Below are 17,531 nucleotides of genomic sequence, written 5' to 3'. Positions count from 1 at the left end.
TAGGCATTGAACCCTAATCCTCTGGAAGAGCAGCCAGTACCCTTAACTGCTAAGCAATCACTCCTGACCAAGATTGGATTCTTTTTTAAGTATAATATCCTCAAAGGTCATCCATGTTATAGCATATTGTAATTGCTCTTCTTTTTATAATATTCCATTGTGGGGATATGTGTTATCACATTTTGTTTATCCATTCATCTGTGGATCCACACAGCATTCTTTAAAACCAATAATTTTTAGCCTACCACAGTAGTGCAGGCCTTTAATTCCAGCATTCAGGAAGGTAGAGGCAGGCGGATCTCTGAGTTCCAGGCCAGCCTGGTCTACAAAGTGAGTCAAGTGAAAGCTATATATAGAAACGCTGTTTCAAAGTAAAATAAAATAAAATAAAAAATAAAATAAAATATAATTGTGGTAATAACATAATTATGTGGCTGTAAGTATAGTTTTCAAGTTCTTTGATTTTAAAGAGTCAGATTACAATGTTGGAAGACAAAAAACTGAAACATGGTCAGAAATTGCTTCAAGTTAGTCCCAGAGGGGTTAGTACGAGATGGCTTAGTAGTTAAGATCACCAGGTGAGGTGGCACTTGCCTTTGTTCACAGCATTAAGGAGGCAGGTGGATCTTTGTGAGTTCCAGTCCAGCCTGGTCTACAAGTGGAGTTACAGGACAGCCAGGGCGATCACACTGAGAAACCTTATCTCAAAAAACCAATATAAGAAACAAAGAAACAGGGGCTGGAGAGATGGCTCAGCTGGTAAGAGCACTGTCTGCTCTTCCAGAGGTCCTGAGTTCAATTCCCAGCAACCACATGGTGGCTCACAACCATCTATACTGGCATACATGCAGATAGAGCACTCACACATAAAATAAATAAATAAAATCTTTAAAAAAAGAAACAAAGAAACACACAAACACAAAACCATTAGGTGCTCACTCAGATTAAATTCTCAGCATCCCCCGGATAGCTCATGAGTATCTCAACTTTCAGTCTCAGGGGATCTTAAACCCTCTTCTGGCTTCCACAGGTACCAGGCAGGTATGTGGTACAAGAAAGGCAGACAACACACACATAAACATAGAAATCAAATAAAAGACTAGTTCCAGAAGTGGGGAAATTATTGGGGATATAAATAACCTGTCTTTGGGTTGGTAATTGTTGATGATGACATATTTATTTATTTATTTATTTATTGACAGGTTTTCTCTGTGTGGCCTTGGCAGTTCTGGACTGGCTTAGTAGACCAGGCTGGAATCAAACTTCCCCTGCCTCTGCCTCTCTGAGTGCTGGGATTACAAGCATGCAGCACTGTGCCCTATGTGACTGATTTTATGTTTAAGTACACTTTTTGTTTGTATTTTTTCTGACACAGGGTCTCACTATATACCTCTGGTTGTCCTGGACCTCATTTTGCTGACCTTAAACCCACAGAGATAAGCCTGTCTCTGCTTACATAGTGTTGGAATTCAAGGTGTGCTCCACTATGCCTGGCTTATATTTACTTTTTTATGTTCTTATTTTTTTCCCTATAACAGTACTTTAAACAAGCAAAATTGGCAAGGAGTCGATAAACATAGTTCCAAAGTCCAGGTTCTACCCATCTGGGCTGTATGATGCTCATGAATCCTCCTTCCTGTACCACTTTGACAGTCCCAGTGATCTTTGGAATTAGAGGAACTGATTATAATTCTGAATTCCCTGTCCTCCAGTTTTCCTTACTAACCTGTATTTACATTTTATTTATTCTGAATTTCAGATTGACAAGTCCAAACTATTCACAACCCCTATTAGGTTTATTGAAATATAATTCAAATACCTTAAAAGTCACCTGCTTAATATACACAACAAAGAATGTATTCTTTTTGTTTATGTATACATGGCTTTAAATCTTTAAAAAGTTACTTGCTTATTTTTATGTGTATATATGTGCCTATTGGAGTTTATGTGAACCACATGCACACAGATACTCTCAGAAGTCAGAGCACATGGGATCTCCTGGATCAGGAATTATAGGCAGTTGTGAGGCACCTGATATGAGAGTGTTGGCAAAAAGCAGTGAGCACCCTTCACTGCTGAGCCACCACTCCAGTCCTCTGGCTTTTAAATAAAAACTTCCTTGTGTATATGGGTGTGTCAGAGGGTGGGGGTTGGTGGCAAACATCATTACTCTCTGAGCCACTTCACTTGCTCAGATAATAAAGTAATAATTTATAATATAATATACAATATAATATAATAAAGTTATTAGTACATTATTTATCTATGTATCTATGTATCTATCTATCTATCTATTCATTTATTTATTTATTTGTTTGAGACAGGGTTTCTCTGTGTAGCCTTGGCTCTCTTGCACTCACTCTTTCGACCAGGCTCACCTCCAACTTATAGAGATCTCATAGTGATCCACCTGTCACTACCTCCTTGAGTGCTGGGATTAAACCTGCACCGTCATACCCAGTTTAGCAAGCAGTTTCAACCACCAAACCCATTTTCTAGGGCTCCCAATTTTAATACAATATTAGATATATGGATGGATTGGTATCAGTTTAGGACTCCCCAAACCAAGTTCTCAGCAAAAAGGAGATTTCATTTACTACAAAGGGACAGAGAACAGGCAATAGTAGACAAAGACAGGAGATAGGGGAAGTGGGAGAAGGGGAAGTGAACAAGGGAGAGGCAGAATGGTATTTTTTCTGGGGACAAAACGACTTCCTCTGGATAGAGAGGAGAGAGATCTGGCCCTTAGGCAAATGGCGGTTTACAAAGGTACAAGGGGAAAGCCACCGTTAGGATGAGGTGTTAATTTTCATTGAGCATGGTAACTAGGTTAACCAAGGAGAGATTTTGATTGCTGGACTTCAATACTTTGATAGCTGGACCTTGGTAGTCAGCCTCAGGAGGAGGAAGTGACCAAATAAGGGAATATACCTTGGTGGCTAGCTTTAGGAATACAATCGAAAAGGTTTTTAGTGAGGCAGAGAGAATGCAGGAGAAGGGCAAAACCTGTTAGAGCCATGTTTGCCATGGTCTGTCTGTCTGGAGTCCCTTCCATATATATGTGGTGATACACACACACAGACATGTTCGCTCAGCGAGTAAAGGCACTTGCTGTGCATGCCTGCCAGAGCCTTGTTTCCCATGCTTGGGCTGGCTAGAGTCTCTTAAAATAAATAAATAAATAAACAAATAAATAAATAAATAAATAAATAAATGTTTACATATATGTGTGTATGTTAATATATATATATACACATACATACATGCAACATGAATAAATAAATAAATATAGTGGTAAGCTGAATCAAAGCAAAATGACACTTGCTGTCTTGCTGTGCATGCCTGGTTGCTTCGTTTTCTGAGTTCAATCTCCAGAACCCGCTGAAATGCAGGAAAGAATCCATTTCACAAAGTTGTCTTCGGACCTCCAGGTACATGTGCTTCTCTCCCTACGTTAGCACATGTACACTAATAAGAAATAAAACTTCTTAAATGATTTGTATTTTATATACAAAGAGCCAGGAAGATCTTTTTCAGTGGGTAGACCTTCTAGAACAATCCGTGTTAGGAAGGACGGGTCCTTCTCACTTCCGGCACGTGGTCCGAAGTTATTTCCGGCTTCGGGCAACGACCTGCTCCGTCATTTTGTGAGGGAAAGAGAACGGCGGCAGGCTTTTGGTGAGAGCGGCGAGAGGCTCCGCTGGAGCTTCTCTCCCTCAGACGGCCAACAGGAAAAACCATGGTATAAGTATTTTATTTACTATTTAAAAATGTAACAAAATTTGTCGTTTTAAGGGTCGAATTTATCGCATTCTAGCATTTTAAAAAATTACGCTTATTTCTGGGCGGGAGGACACATTTTCTAAGGTTAGACGTGAACGTTCGAGAATCCGTTCTCTCATTTTACCACAGGAGTTCTGGGAATATAACTCTGGGTTGTCAGTTTTGCCACGAATGTAACAAGGGAGGTGTTTCAGTTTTGGCGCAATAACCTGTTTTTATTTACTTAGGTTAGTTAGGTTTTTTAAAAAATTTTTAATTAATTTTTTAAATTATTTTTTAAATTAATTTTTAATTCATTTTAAATTAATTTTTAATTCATTTTTAAATTAATTTTTAATTCATTTTTAAATTCATTTTTTAATTACTTTTTAATTTTTTAAATTCGAGTGTGAGTTTCTCAGTGTAGCAGCACTGGCTGTCCTGGAGCTCACTGTGTAGACCAGGCCCGCCTGGAACAGAGATCTATCTGCCTCTGCATACCCCCCTCCCCCAAATCCCCTTCTCCTCAGTGGGATTAAAGGCCAGTGCCACCTCTGCCCGGCAAATAACCTGTTTTTAAAACTGTAGTATTGATTCAGCTTCAAAAGCTAGGTGATGTCATATCCTTGGCTTTTCCCCTCCTCCAAAGACCCTAGCTCTGGCTGTCCTGCAGGCTGGCTTCAAACATAGAAATCTCCTTGTCTCCCCCCCCCCCCCCCCCCCCCCCCCCCCCCGTCCACCGCGCGCGCCACGTGCTGGAATTAAAGGTCTGAGCTACCACACCCAGCTAGTTTCTTGACTTTAAGGCAGGGAGAACCGGGAATTATTAACAATTTTCAGGAAATAGTATTTGTTTTAAGCACAACTGGAAAGAGTGTGGAATTTGATTCAGGAGCCCAAGAAGATAGGGATTTTAATTCCATCCTTTAGTAGGTGAATAACTCTGACATTTTGTGTCTTTGGGGGACTAAACTTTGAAAAGTGATTTTAAAACACTTATTTTGTATTTGTTTGTGTGTGTTTTGAGTCTTTGGGGGACTAAACTTTGAAAAGTCATTTAAAAAAACTAATTTTTATTTGTTTGTGTGTGTTTTATCAGTGTGTGCTTGTGTGTCCATGTGCATGGCTCTACTCAAAGATGCTCCCTGGAGCTGGAGTTACAGACAGATTTGAGCCCGTAACGTGGTGCTGAGAACTGAACTCAAGTCCTTGGGGAGGGTAGGAAGTGCTCTTAATTGCTTAACCATCTTTCTAGCTGTGCTAAAAAATTCTTAAAGTAAAAGAATAGGGCAGATGTAGGGCTGCATGTCTGTAATCCTAGCACTCAGAAGTCAGAGACAGAAGGATAGCAGGTTTGATTCCAGCCTCGGATACAAAGCTAGATTAAACAAAACAAAACAAATTACTCCCCCCCCAAAAAAAAAAACCCACGAGGGGTTTGGAGGAGTGGTGAGAAGGCTCATCAGGTAAAGGTGACTGACACCAAGCCTGATGACTTGCACTCAGGTCACACAAGGTGAAGGGAGAGACTGATCCCTGAAAGTTGTCCTCTCATTTTGACTTGTGTGCCATAGTACATTTGTGTGGGCCTACACAAAATAAAGAAATGTAATTAAATAATCAATGTGTGATCAGGGTGTGGATACGAGCACCTGTAATCCCAGTACTCTGGGAGGCAGAGGCAGAGGCAGAGGCAGAGGCAGAGGCAGAGGCAGAGGCAGGTGGATCTCTATGAGTTTGAGACCAGCCTGATCTACAAAGTGAGTCCAAGACAGCCAAGGCTACACAGAGAAACTGTCTTTAAAACAAAACAACAGCAACAAAAATCGAAGTGTGAAATTTGGTTTTAAAGATTATATTTGATTATATATATAATTATAAAATTGTTACAGTCAACATAATGATGGGTAGTTATGAATAGACACACTTTGCTTTTTTTAAGGTGCTGACAATAAAACCAAAAGCCTTGGGCATAGCTAGGCAAGCCCTGTTCCACTAAGCCACATACCAAATCCTTAGCTTTTTGGACAGGACCTCCCTACATTATACAGCTTAGACTTGCCTTGAACTTACTGTGTGGCCCAGACTGATCTTTAACTTAGGATTCTTCTACCTTTGTTTCCTCAAATTTTTTTTTCCATTTTAAAATTAGAGATTAATAATATAGTTACCATAGCCCCCTCATATTCATATTGTGTTTTGGCCTCACAGCATAATAGAATAGTTAGATGAGACACTATTTTCTACTATGATAAAAGATGTTAGAAGTTGATGTCCTGTTTTTGTCACTCAGTGCTAATTCTTTTTTTTATTTTTTATTTTTGGAGGGTGGGGCAGTTTTCTGTGTAACCCTGGTAGTCTTGGACCTCTCTGCCTAGAGTAGGCTGGCTTTGAACTCAGAGAGCAGCTTGCCTCTGACTCCCAGTGCTGGGATTAAAGGCATATGCCACCATGCTGGACAGCTCCTGTTAATCAATGCACCCTTGATTAACATTTCCTATTGTTGAGTCTCAGGTTCTTCATTCTAAAGGGAGAATCAGCCAGCTACCACCAGAGGTGGTATGTGAGTGTAATCCTAGCACTGGGGAAGCTGAGGCACGAGGATGAGGAGTTGAAGGCCATTCTCCATACACAGCACCTTATCTTAACCCAAATCAAACCAAACCAAATCGTGGAATCCTGATTTTTTTCCCTAGTTGTGAACAGGAAATGAAGTACTGAGATGTGATCCATTTATTATTTTTTTTTCTGAGACAGGGCTTCTCTGTGTAGCCTTGGCTGTCCTGGAACTCACTTTGAAGACCAGGCTGGCTTTGAACTCAGAGATCCAACTGCCTCTGCCTCCCAAGTGCTGTGAATAAATGTGTGTGCCACTGTGCCCAGCTGTGATCCAATTAAAAAAAATTTATTTGTTTTATTGTCAGTAATGCTGCTTTATTTTTTCCCGTGGATATCTGCAGCTCTTAGAAGGATGCTAGGTGGAGTGATACCTCTGTTTCTTTTCCTGGAAACTGACTCCTTAATTCCCTCTCCTTGCTGTTTTTGGTAAGGCTGTCTTTTCATCCTCCTTAAGAAGAAACTGCACTTTCTTTTGTAATTCTTTGTCCTTTACTAAGCTGTCAGCGTCTACCTTCTTGTCAGCATTAGGAACACTCTCTTACATTCTGTAATGTTCCTTGGTCTCAATGAACACTTCTAACTGCACTATCTTTCTGCCTTGACACTCCCCACATCTAACATAACACAAAGGCCACGCTGTTCTAGACTTGATTCCTTCAAGGGATGCCTTTCTAATTTTTTTTTTTTTACATTTAGTATGGTGTGTGTGCATCTTTGTGGGAAAGAGTTTGCCAAGGGGTGTGTGTAAATATAGATCAGAGGACACCTTTTGCTTTTTTTTTAAGATTTATTTATTATATATACAGTGTTCTGCCTGCCTGTCAGAAGAGGGCACCACATCTCATTATAAATGTTTTAAAGCCACATGTGGTTGCTGGGAATTGAACTCAGGACCTCTGGAAGAGCGGATTGTCCTCTTAACCTCTGAGCCTTCTCTCCAGCCCATGAGGACAACTTTTGGAAGTGTGTTCTTTCCTTCTACCATGTGGGTTCTGGAGATTGAATTCAGGTTGTCAGGTTTTGCTATGAGCACCTTGGCCTGTGTATGGAGGTCAGAGGACAACTTTTGTGGAGTTGGTTCTCTCCTTCCATCTTTTAAAAAATATTTATTTTTTTTATTAATTACAGTTTATTTACTTTGTATCCCAGCTGTAGCCCCCCTCCTTTTTTCCCTCCCAATCCCACCCACTCTCCCTCATCTTCTCCCTTACCCCTCTCCATGTCCACTGATAGGGGAGGTCTTCCTCCCCTTCCCTCTGACCCTGACCTATCAGGTCTCATCAGGACTGGCTGCATTGTCTTCCTCTGTGGCCTGGTAAGGCTGCTTTTTTTAAAAAAATTTATTTTATGTGCATTAGTGTGAAGGTGTCAGGTCCCTTGGAATTAGCGTTACAGACAGTTGTGAGCTGCCATGTGGGTGCTAGGAATTGAACCCGGGTCTTTTGGAAGAGCAGATAGTGCTCTTAATCATTGAGCCATCTCTTCATCCCTCTCCTTCCACCTTTTTAATGGGTTTTGATTGTCAAACTTAGATTGCCAGGTTTGTGCTGCTAGTACTTTTATCTAATGAGCCAACTTGTCTTGACCTTATTTATTTTTATTCATTTTTAGACAAAAATCTCACTATGTAGCAAATTCATGGCCTGTTTTCTTTTCACAAACACACACACAAATATATTTCTAAATATGTTCATATATATTTATATATATGTATTTATTAATATATAAAAAACAGCCTGCCCTATCCATATAATGCTACCTGTATGCATATCATTTTAGGACTGACACTTGGTATTGGATAACCGATTGGGTAGTGGATGGAATCTGAGGTAGGTAATTTGGGTTACGACGGAGAGAGTGGGGATTAGTATCCAAGGAGGATCTTGAACTTCTGATCCTCTTGTTTCTACCTTCCATTGCTGCAATTATAGATATGTACCACCGTGGCAGGTTGATGCTGTGGTTTAAGATAATCTGTGATCTTGTGTTTGCTGGGCAAACACTCTATCAAATGAGCTATATCTCCAGCTTCAGCCTCAGCCTGTTTCAAAACCCAAAACCAAACCATACCAACCAACCAAACAACCACCCCACAAAACACCCCAACCATCAAAATCCAAAAGGAACAACAAACACAACCAAAGAAACAAATTTCACGGCTTCTCTAAAACTTCAAATTCATGTCTTTTTTGGTTGTTTCTGTCTCCTTCCTTTTGCCTGAACAACCTCAGGTGTCCTTTGCCACACTTACCCTTTATACACTCCCTCAAAGTCTCTTTGGAAGCCTTATCTCTTACTTTCCTGTGCTCCTTTCTTCCTAACTTTTATTTTTATTTTTTTATTATTAGGTACATTTTATTAACATCTCTCTTCCTAACTTTGTGCTAAGGAAGTTCATTTACCAATGGACATGTAGATGGGTGGTCTGCTTCTAGGCTGGAATTGTGCTTTGTTTTTTTTTCCTTTCCCACTTTTTGCTGTGAAAGGCCCCTGGGCTGCAGTGTAGGAGACAGGCAAACATTTGTGGTTCGTGAAGTTGGCGGGAGAATGAGAGCAAAGGCCTCTGCTTGCCAGGGTTCTGAGCTGATCAGGAGCATTCAGAGGCTTGGCTGAAGCTAGGTAACTACAGGAAGGAGGGAGGGAGGGAAGGAAGGAGGGAGAGAGGGAGGGGCAGGCCTAAGCTGTGGCCTGGGGCCAAGGGCGTACAGTGCGGAGGGTGATGGGAGCTGCCTGTGCCTTAGGAAACACTTTTTAGGCGCTTGTTTTGTACTATCACTGGAACGTACAGCGGCAACACTCCCAGTTTCACAACCAGCGTGAGTCAGCTGGACCGGCAGCAGGACAGTGAGGGGAAGGTGGATGAGGAGGGCTCGTCAATCCCCGGGGCAGGCATGACAGAGAGGTGACTAGAGAACCCTAGATGCGGTTCCTGCCCCCTCAGGACAGGTGAGCGCCAAGCCAGGCTGGCCGCTGGGTGGAGCTGCATGAACCACCCTCCAGGGCACCCTGTCGCCAGTGCACAGGTAACTCCCCTCCTGGGCCTTTCCCCAAACCCCTCGGGCCTCGGTGCCCAGACTTCCATGTGTCCTGGGGCCATTTCTGCCCTGCCCGGAGCACACTTGGGGTCTGGGCACTTTTGTCCCCTTGCCGATGGTGCGCGCGCCCGGCCCACAGCCATTCGCTTCTCCCACATAGTGTTCGAAAACCTGGGCGATGGAACGGGCCTTGAGGACTGGGGAGGTGGGGAGGATACCCAGTGCCTTCGGAGCCTGTCCTCTGGCGGTAGCCGGCGAGGATAGCCGGTGACCTGGGGTTCAAATCGGCGCTTCCCTGGGGTGTGCCTCCGCGCAGGATTCCGCACCCCAAACCCTACTTGTCCCTGCTTTGTGGAACCCCGAGATGGCGTTGGCGGAAGTGAAACCAGGAGGTGGAGTGGACTAGGCTGGCGGGGATTCGGTTTTTGAGTTCGCGTTTTGAACCAGCTTACAGGTTAAACAACAATCCTTTTAGCTGGCCTCAGCACGCTAAGCTAAGCTCTACCGCCTGGAGGAGGCAGATGACGTTTTCGAAAACAATTGATACATACTTTATGCTCAAGAAATTTTCCATTTCCATCAACCCACAAGGGTCCTTGGTGCCCTTTTTTTAGTCAGTCTATTTCCCTACCCAGCCCCTTTGCACTCTTTTAATGATGATCATCGTTTTGGCTTAGTTTTGCTTGTCAAAAATGTCATAAAATGGGCTTATCCAGTAAGTACTCTTTTGTGTCTGATTTACATTACTTTTTTAATGAACATCATTAGAAAGTTGTTTCTTGGTGTTTCTGTTGCTGTAGGCCTGTCTGCACAGTAGAATAGAACCACTGGTTATGTGTGACAAGTTGGAACGAGAGAGGTGCTTTAATCTGTTCTTTCCCAAGGCTTAGTACAATGCTGTTGATTTATAGCTCACAAGTAAATTGTTGCATCCATTACAACATTTCTCTTTTTTTTGTTCTTTAAAATAGAGCCTTTTGTAGTTCAAGTTGGCCTCACACTTATCTTCCAACCTCCCCAACCCAAGTACTTGGATTACAGGCCTGCACCAGCGCAATCAGCAAATGATTACAATTTTGGACTCCTTGGGATAAAAAAAATACTGTAAGATCTCTGGGAGGTGACTCCCAGCTCTCCCACTCAGGAGTCTGGAGGACTTTCACTTTGTAGCATGGACTACAGAGTGAGATTCTCTCATCTCAAAAATCTAACAGTAGTAGTAGTAGCAACAGCAGCAGCAGCAGCAGCAACAGCACTGTTAAGGCATGGGGATGTAGCTGAAGCAGTAAGGTATTTGTCTGTAGTATGCAAGAAATCCTGGGTTTGATCCCAGCACTATCAAACCAGGGATGGTGGTCATCCATGGTTACATTTTGAGGTCAAGGCCAGCCTAGGCTTCCAAAAAAGGAACAGATATATTTGTTGTCAACGACATCTTTTTGTTCATTTTACTTTGTTTTAAATTTTTATTACATTTATTTGTGCATGTGTGTGGGGGGTGTGTGCGCGTGTGCGTGTAATGTATGTATGTGTGGGCAAATGTGGATGTTCTTCCTATAGTTTTAAAACTTTTTTTTCACGGGCTATACAGAGAAACCCTGTCTTGAAAAAAAAAAAACAACTTTTTTCACAGATTTATTTGCTTAGAAAGGGTAGAAAGGATTACGATGGGCATGGAACTCAGTAGGTAGAGTACTTGGCTAGGAAGCCCTGAGTTCAGTCCCCAGCACTGCATAAGTCCTGACATAAACAAAAAACAAAAAACAAAAACAAAAACAACCAGATGTGGGCCTAGTGAGATGGCTCAAGTTAGTTAAAGGTGCTTGTGAGCCTTGGGGACCTGATTTCAATCTCTAGAACTCATGTAAAAAAAAAAAAAAAAAAAAAAAAGCTGAATGCAGCTGGGACTGTAGCTCAGTGGCAGAATGCTTGCCTAGCATGGGTGAGGCCTTGCATTCAAACCTTAGTACTGAAAAGAAATAATGAAAATATATAATCTGCTAAGTGAAATGTGTAGTAACTTTTCTTGACAAGCAAGTACACCCACCCCACCTTAACACCAAACTGGGTGTGGTGGTGTGCATCTGTAATTCCAGCACTCAGGAGACTGATATAGGAGGATCCTTGAGTTCCAGGATAGTTTAGGATAGATAATGAAGCCCTTTCTCAAAGAAAAATCAAAACCTAAAAAACTTGTTCTAAAGTTTTGAGTATTTAGACAGCAAAAAATTCCATGGACTTCTGGAATTACAGTTTGATAATGTTTTCTGCTGACTTAAGAGAATGTTTCTACTCTGTGACCTGGTTTTTTGAGACAGGGATTCTCTGTGTAGTCTTGTCTGTCCTGGACTCTCTGTAGACCAGGCTGGCCTCAAACTCACAGAGATCCACCTGCCTCTGCCTCCATGAATGTTGGGATCAATGGTGTGTGCCTATTCTGTGACTCTTTAATTTTTTTTTCTTAGGATTTTAAAAAATGACACACTGTAGCTAAAGTTGGCCTAGAGGGCCTCTCAGTGGTCCTCCCACTTCAGTCTCTTATGTGCTGGGATTATAGGTTAGGTGTCATCTACTATGCCTGCCTTGGACTCTCATTTACTTATGTACTTTTTGGTTTTGTTTGAGACAGAGTCTTGCTATGTAGCCCTGACTTGGTACTCTCTATGCAGTTCATGTTAACCTCAAACTCCTGGAAGTCCTGCCTTGGCCTTTTGACTGTGTGTCTGCTGGGTGTATGTGTTTCTTTTCCTTTCTTGGTTGAGGTGGTGTCTCAATTTGTAGCCTCCACCTGCCTGGAACATGTTATGTAGATCAGGATGTCAGTGAATTTACGGAGATCTACCTGTCTTTGCCTCTTGAGTGCTGGAACTAAGGGAGTGTGCTGCCATAATAGCTAACTTTATGTTGTTGTTTTGATACAAGGTCTTACTTAATCTGTAGTACAGTCTGGATTGGAACTCATTATGTAGCCCAGGCTGGGTTTGAACTCAGAAATCTCTTCCTGCCTTCCTGAATACTGGGATTATAGGCATTGGATATCTTGCCCATTTTTTTTTTTTCTAACTCTGGTTCTTAATTTGGTTGTCTTTCAGATTTTGTCTAGGTATTGGCAGCCACCTGTGCCCTTGCCAATGAAGTATATCCTGGTCACTGGTGGGGTCATCTCAGGTATTGGTAAAGGGGTTATCGCCAGCAGCATTGGAACCATTCTCAAGTCATGTGGACTCCGAGTTACTGCCATCAAAATTGATCCCTATATTAACATCGATGCTGGAACTTTCTCACCTTATGAACATGGTATGAAAAGAAATCTTTTCCTTTTAAGTGCTAAACTTTAATTTGCTAAACTAAATTCACATAACTTACAGTGGTTTCTTTTATTTATATGCACGTGTGTCTGTATATTCTACATGTGTGTTTACAGGTGCCTACAGAGGCTGGAGGAAAAAAGTCCTTTGGAGCTGAATGGATTTAGAGGTGGATGTGAGCTATCTTACATGGGTACTTTGGAGACCTGAACTCTGGTCCTCTGCAAGAGTAACAAATATGCTTAGCTGTGAAGCCATTTCTTGCTCTTTGATCCATTGTCTTGTTGTTTTGGGTAATTTCTCTAGGCTAGACTTCCAGAAGTAGACTTGCTGGATCAGACCTGAGAAATGTGTAAATGTTCTTGTGGCCATTGATCAATTTTTTATATCACTGATGACAGTCCATGTCAAGTCTTTGGAAATGTACCATTTTCTATGGACTGTGTCTTGTTTTATTTTATCATAAAAGTACTATATTCCTCTTAACATTTCCCACTGCTGGAGTAACTGTTATTAATATTGACTTTATTTTAGGTATGTCTGGAGGAATGCACGCATGAGTGTGTGTGTGTGTGTGTGTGTGTGTGTGTGTGTGAGAAAGAGAGAGAGAGAGAGAGTGAGAGAGAGCATGCACGAATGTGAAGGAAAGCAGTTGATTTCAGGTGTTTTCCTTCATTTTCCACCTTACATTTTGAGGTGGGCTCTCTCATTTGAACCCAGAGCTTGTTGATTTGGCTAGTCTAGCTAGCCAGCTTCTAGGGACCTCCAGTCTGTTTCCTGAGTACTGAGTGCTGGAGTGCTGGGATCACAAGCATGATGCTGTGTCCAACTACCATTTACATGGATGCTGAGGATCTGAACTATATCCCCAGGATTATGTAACAAGTGCTTTACACACTCTGCCATCTCCCTGACAGTTTTTTTTTTTTGATCGTATTGTAGCCCAGGCTAACCTAGAACTCACTCTGTAGCTCTGGCCTCAGATTCACATTATCCTTAATCCTCACATCTCATCCTCCTGAATTCTGGGATTATAGGCTTGAGTCACCACAGCCAGGCATATATTAGTTATTTTAAAAAGTCATTAATACTAGGCTTGGTAGCATATGCCTATAATCCCAGAATTTGAGAGATGAGACTGGAGGAATGGGGCTTCAGGGAGGGAATCAAGGCCAGCTTTAGTCAGCTATATAGTCAGTTAGAGGCCAGTTTGGGCTACAGGCGACCATGTCTCATAACAACTACAACTTCAAGGCAGGCCTGAGATACATGAGACCCTATATCAAAAGAAGAAGGACAAAACCAAAACAAAACAAAGCAAAAAAAAAAAAAAAATTAAAAAAAAAACAACAAGGGGCTGGATGTCTCTCATTCTGTATAATGCCATATAACCATACAGAAGTGTGTTTGTATCTCCAGCTGCGGTGTTGAGCACCTGAAACTCCAGTACTCATGACAAATGGATCCCTGGAGCTCATTGGCTAACTAGCCTAGCAGAATGGATGGTTTTCAGTTTCATTGGGAGACAAATTCAGGTTCAGAGCAATTGAAAAAGGCATCTCTGTCCTCCACATGTATGGGCATGCACAACGTGCACACTTGCTTTCATACTTCCACATATCCTCAGGAACGCATGCTTACATCACATGCACCAAAATAAAAGACATTAGCTTTATTTTTTATTTACTTGCATTTTAAGAACAACTTATGGCAGTACTCTGTCTTTTTTTTTTTAAGATTTCTTTTTTTTCTTTTTTAAATTTTTATTTCAGTTTATTTAGTTTACATCCCAAGGGTGTCCCCTCCCTCCTCTCCTCACATTTCATCCTCTTGACCTCCTTCCCCCTTCCCTTCTCCCTTTCCCCCCAGAAAAGGGGATCTCCCCTCCTCCTGTATCACTCTTCCCCAAGCACATCAAGTCACATCAGGACCAAGCATATCCTTGTCCCCTGAGGCCAGGCAAGGCAGACCTGCCAAACAGAAGTGATCCAAAAGCAGGCAATAGGGTCCATGTTAGAACACCCCCCCCCCCGACTTACCAGGAAACTCACATGAAGACCAAGCCACCCATCGGCCACATATGTGCAGGGGGCCTAGGTCCAAACCATGCATGGTTGTTAGTTGATGTCTCAGTCTCTGAAAGCCCCCATGTGACTGGGTTAGTTGTCTCTGTTGGTCTTCTTGTGAGTTTCCTGTCCCCTTCAGGTCCTTCCATCTTTCCCCCAACATTCCCACAGGGCCCCTGGAGCTCAGCCCGATGCTTGGCTGCAAGTCCCAGCATCTGTCTCCATCTGCTGCTGACTGGTGACAGTCATGTTAGGCTCAGATAACAGTCATGTTAGGCTCCTGTCTGCAAGAATAGCAGAGTATCATTAATAGTGTAGGGGCTGTTTAAAGATTTATTTATTATGTATACAGTGTTCTGCCTGCGTGTACGCTTGTACTCCAGAAGTAGGCACCAGATCTCATTGCAGATGGTTGTGAGCCACCATGTGGTTGCTGGGAATTGAACTCAGGACCTTTGGAGGAGCAGCCTCTGACCCATCTTTCTAGCCCCCCAGTTAGTTCTCTTTCTATCATGTGGGTCTCAGGTTGAATTCATGTTGTCAGGTTTAGCAGCAAGCACCTCTTCTTGCTGAGCCATCTTACAGGCCTCAAACCTTTATTCATGCAAGCAGAAAAGTACATATATCTTAAGAGTATGGCTTTGATGATGAATTTTATCAAAATGAACCTATTGTGTGACTATCCCTGACAGATCACAGGACAAAAGTCCCCTTTATGGGGCTGGCTAGTTGACTCAGTGGGTAAAGTTGCTTGCTGCCAGGGACAAGCCTAATGACCTTAGTGATCCTCAGACCTCACCAAGAGGTAGAAGAAGACAATCAGCCCCATAAAATTTTCCTGTGACTTCCACATGTGAGCCTTGACACACCACCTCCCTCCTTTATCATGCTCTCACACACAATAATCGTAAATAAAATATTACAAAGGAAAAGAGTGAATTTTCTTTTGTGCCCCTTGTTCTTTATCCTTAACTCTTAGGGTATCTTCTGTCCTGTTTTATAGCATGAAAACCATGCATTAATTTTACTCCACCCCCCTCTCTTTTGGGAGATGAGTTGTTTGCTTCCAATTACTGGCTTCAAGCAAACCTTTCACTCCAGTCTTCCCAGTACCTGGAATCACAGGATAGTACTACCACACCCAAGGAGCTTTTGAACTTTCATTTTAATTTTGAAGTTAGTTGAATCTTACAGTTATGTTTTTTTCTTTGTTTTGTTTTGTTTGTTTGTTTGTTTGTTTGTTTGAGACAGGGCTTCTCTGTGTGTAGCCCTGTGGCCTTGGCTGTCCTGGAACTCACTCTGTAGACCAGGCTGGCCTTGATCTTACAGAAATCTATCTGCCTCTGTCTCCCAAGTGCTGGGATTAAAGGTATATGCCACCGTGCCCGGCTTTTCTGCTTTATTTTTTAAAGGTAATCTAGGCCTAAAAGTTAATTTCTAAAAAGAAATTGGTAGGTGTCTATTTGCAATTTTAAAAATAAAATTTTTAAAAAATTTAAAAAAATAAATTTTCCCTCTCTATCTCACACACACACATACTTTTTTTTTCCAGTGTAGGGATCTAACCTAGATCCTCAAGGTTGCTAAGCAAGTTCCTGCCACTGAGCTATAGCCCCAGCTCACATAATGCATTAAAAAATATTTACTTATTTCTTTATATATTATATATAAACATATCTATATATAATATATAGATATAAATAAATATACACACATACATACATACACACATACATACACCACACTATGTAGACCTGTTTGGTCTAGAAGTCGTTATGTAGATTAGGCTGGCCTTGAACTCATAGGCATTTGATATTAAAAGTAACGTGCTACCACTACTGGCCTTAAGATTTATTTATTTTTATTCTATGTGTCAGCATTTGCCTGCATGTATGTATGTGTACTACATGTGTCCTCGGTACCCAAGGAAGCCAGAAAAAGGAGTCAGATCCCCTGGAACTATAGTTATAGACAGGGGGTGCTGGAAATGGAGTGCAGATCCTTTGGAAGAATAGCATGTACTGAGCATCTGCTGAGGCATTTCTCTAGCTCAGTTTGAAGAATGGTCTCACTGTGCAGCCCTGGATGGCCTGAAACTACATATACCAGTCTGGTCCCAAACTAGACCATATAGTTGGTCACAAAACAAGTCCCAACAGATACAAAAATATTGAAATAATCCCATGTATCCTATCTGACCTCCATGCATCTTAAAAAAAAAAAGATTTATTTGTTTATTTTATGTATGAGTGCTCTATCAGTATGTACACCTGTGCTCCAGAAGAGGGCATCAGATTACATTATAAATGGATATGAGCCTCCATGTGGTTGCAGGAATTGAGCTCTTAAAAAAAAAACCACAAAAAACACTGAGCCATCTCTCCAGGGTGGTTTCCATGCCTCTTGACTTTGGACTTTGGTCACTTTGACTAGTCCTGCTTTGTTCAGAACTTTCTTTTTTTTTTGTTGTTGTTGTTTGTTTATTTTGTTGTTTTTTTTTTAATTTCTTTTATAGTACTAGGGCTTGTACCTAGGATCTCATGAAAACCAGGGAAGCATTTTACTACTGAGCTACATCCCAAACCTTGTTTTTCTCCTTTTATTTTAAGATATGGTCTCTCAAAATTGCCCATGCTGGCCTTGAACTCTCTGTTGCTCAGGCAGGTCTTGACCTTAAGAGTCTTTCTGCTTCAGCTTCACAAGTGCTAGGATTACAGGTGTGTGTTACTTTGCCTGGCTGG

At 41.7% G+C, this 17,531-nt stretch overlaps 1 protein-coding gene across 7 annotated transcripts in view; it reads left to right on the top strand.

Moving 5' to 3' along the window:
• The first annotated feature begins 8,893 nt into the window (after positions 1-8,893).
• The window catches only part of Ctps2 (CTP synthase 2), a 166,185-nt gene continuing 157,547 nt past the window's right edge, over positions 8,894-17,531 (top strand). For 3 of the 7 annotated variants that reach the window (XM_060374328.1, XM_060374327.1, XM_060374326.1), the window contains exons 1-2: positions 9,066-9,404; positions 12,509-12,713. In XM_060374328.1, the coding sequence (XP_060230311.1) occupies positions 9,366-9,404; positions 12,509-12,713 (244 nt within the window). In that variant the 5' untranslated portion in view covers positions 9,066-9,365. Of the gene's footprint in view, positions 9,001-9,063; positions 9,405-12,508; positions 12,714-17,531 lie in introns of those variants that run through there. The other 4 variants (XM_060374325.1, XM_060374324.1, XM_060374323.1 and 1 more) reach the window with 4 other exon arrangements.

This window comes from Meriones unguiculatus, chromosome X, assembly GCF_030254825.1.
Source record: "Meriones unguiculatus strain TT.TT164.6M chromosome X, Bangor_MerUng_6.1, whole genome shotgun sequence".
NCBI lineage: Eukaryota > Metazoa > Chordata > Mammalia > Rodentia > Muridae > Meriones > Meriones unguiculatus.
The sequence above is the reverse complement of the archived record's forward strand: the minus strand, read 5'-3'. Positions and strand labels throughout refer to the sequence as shown.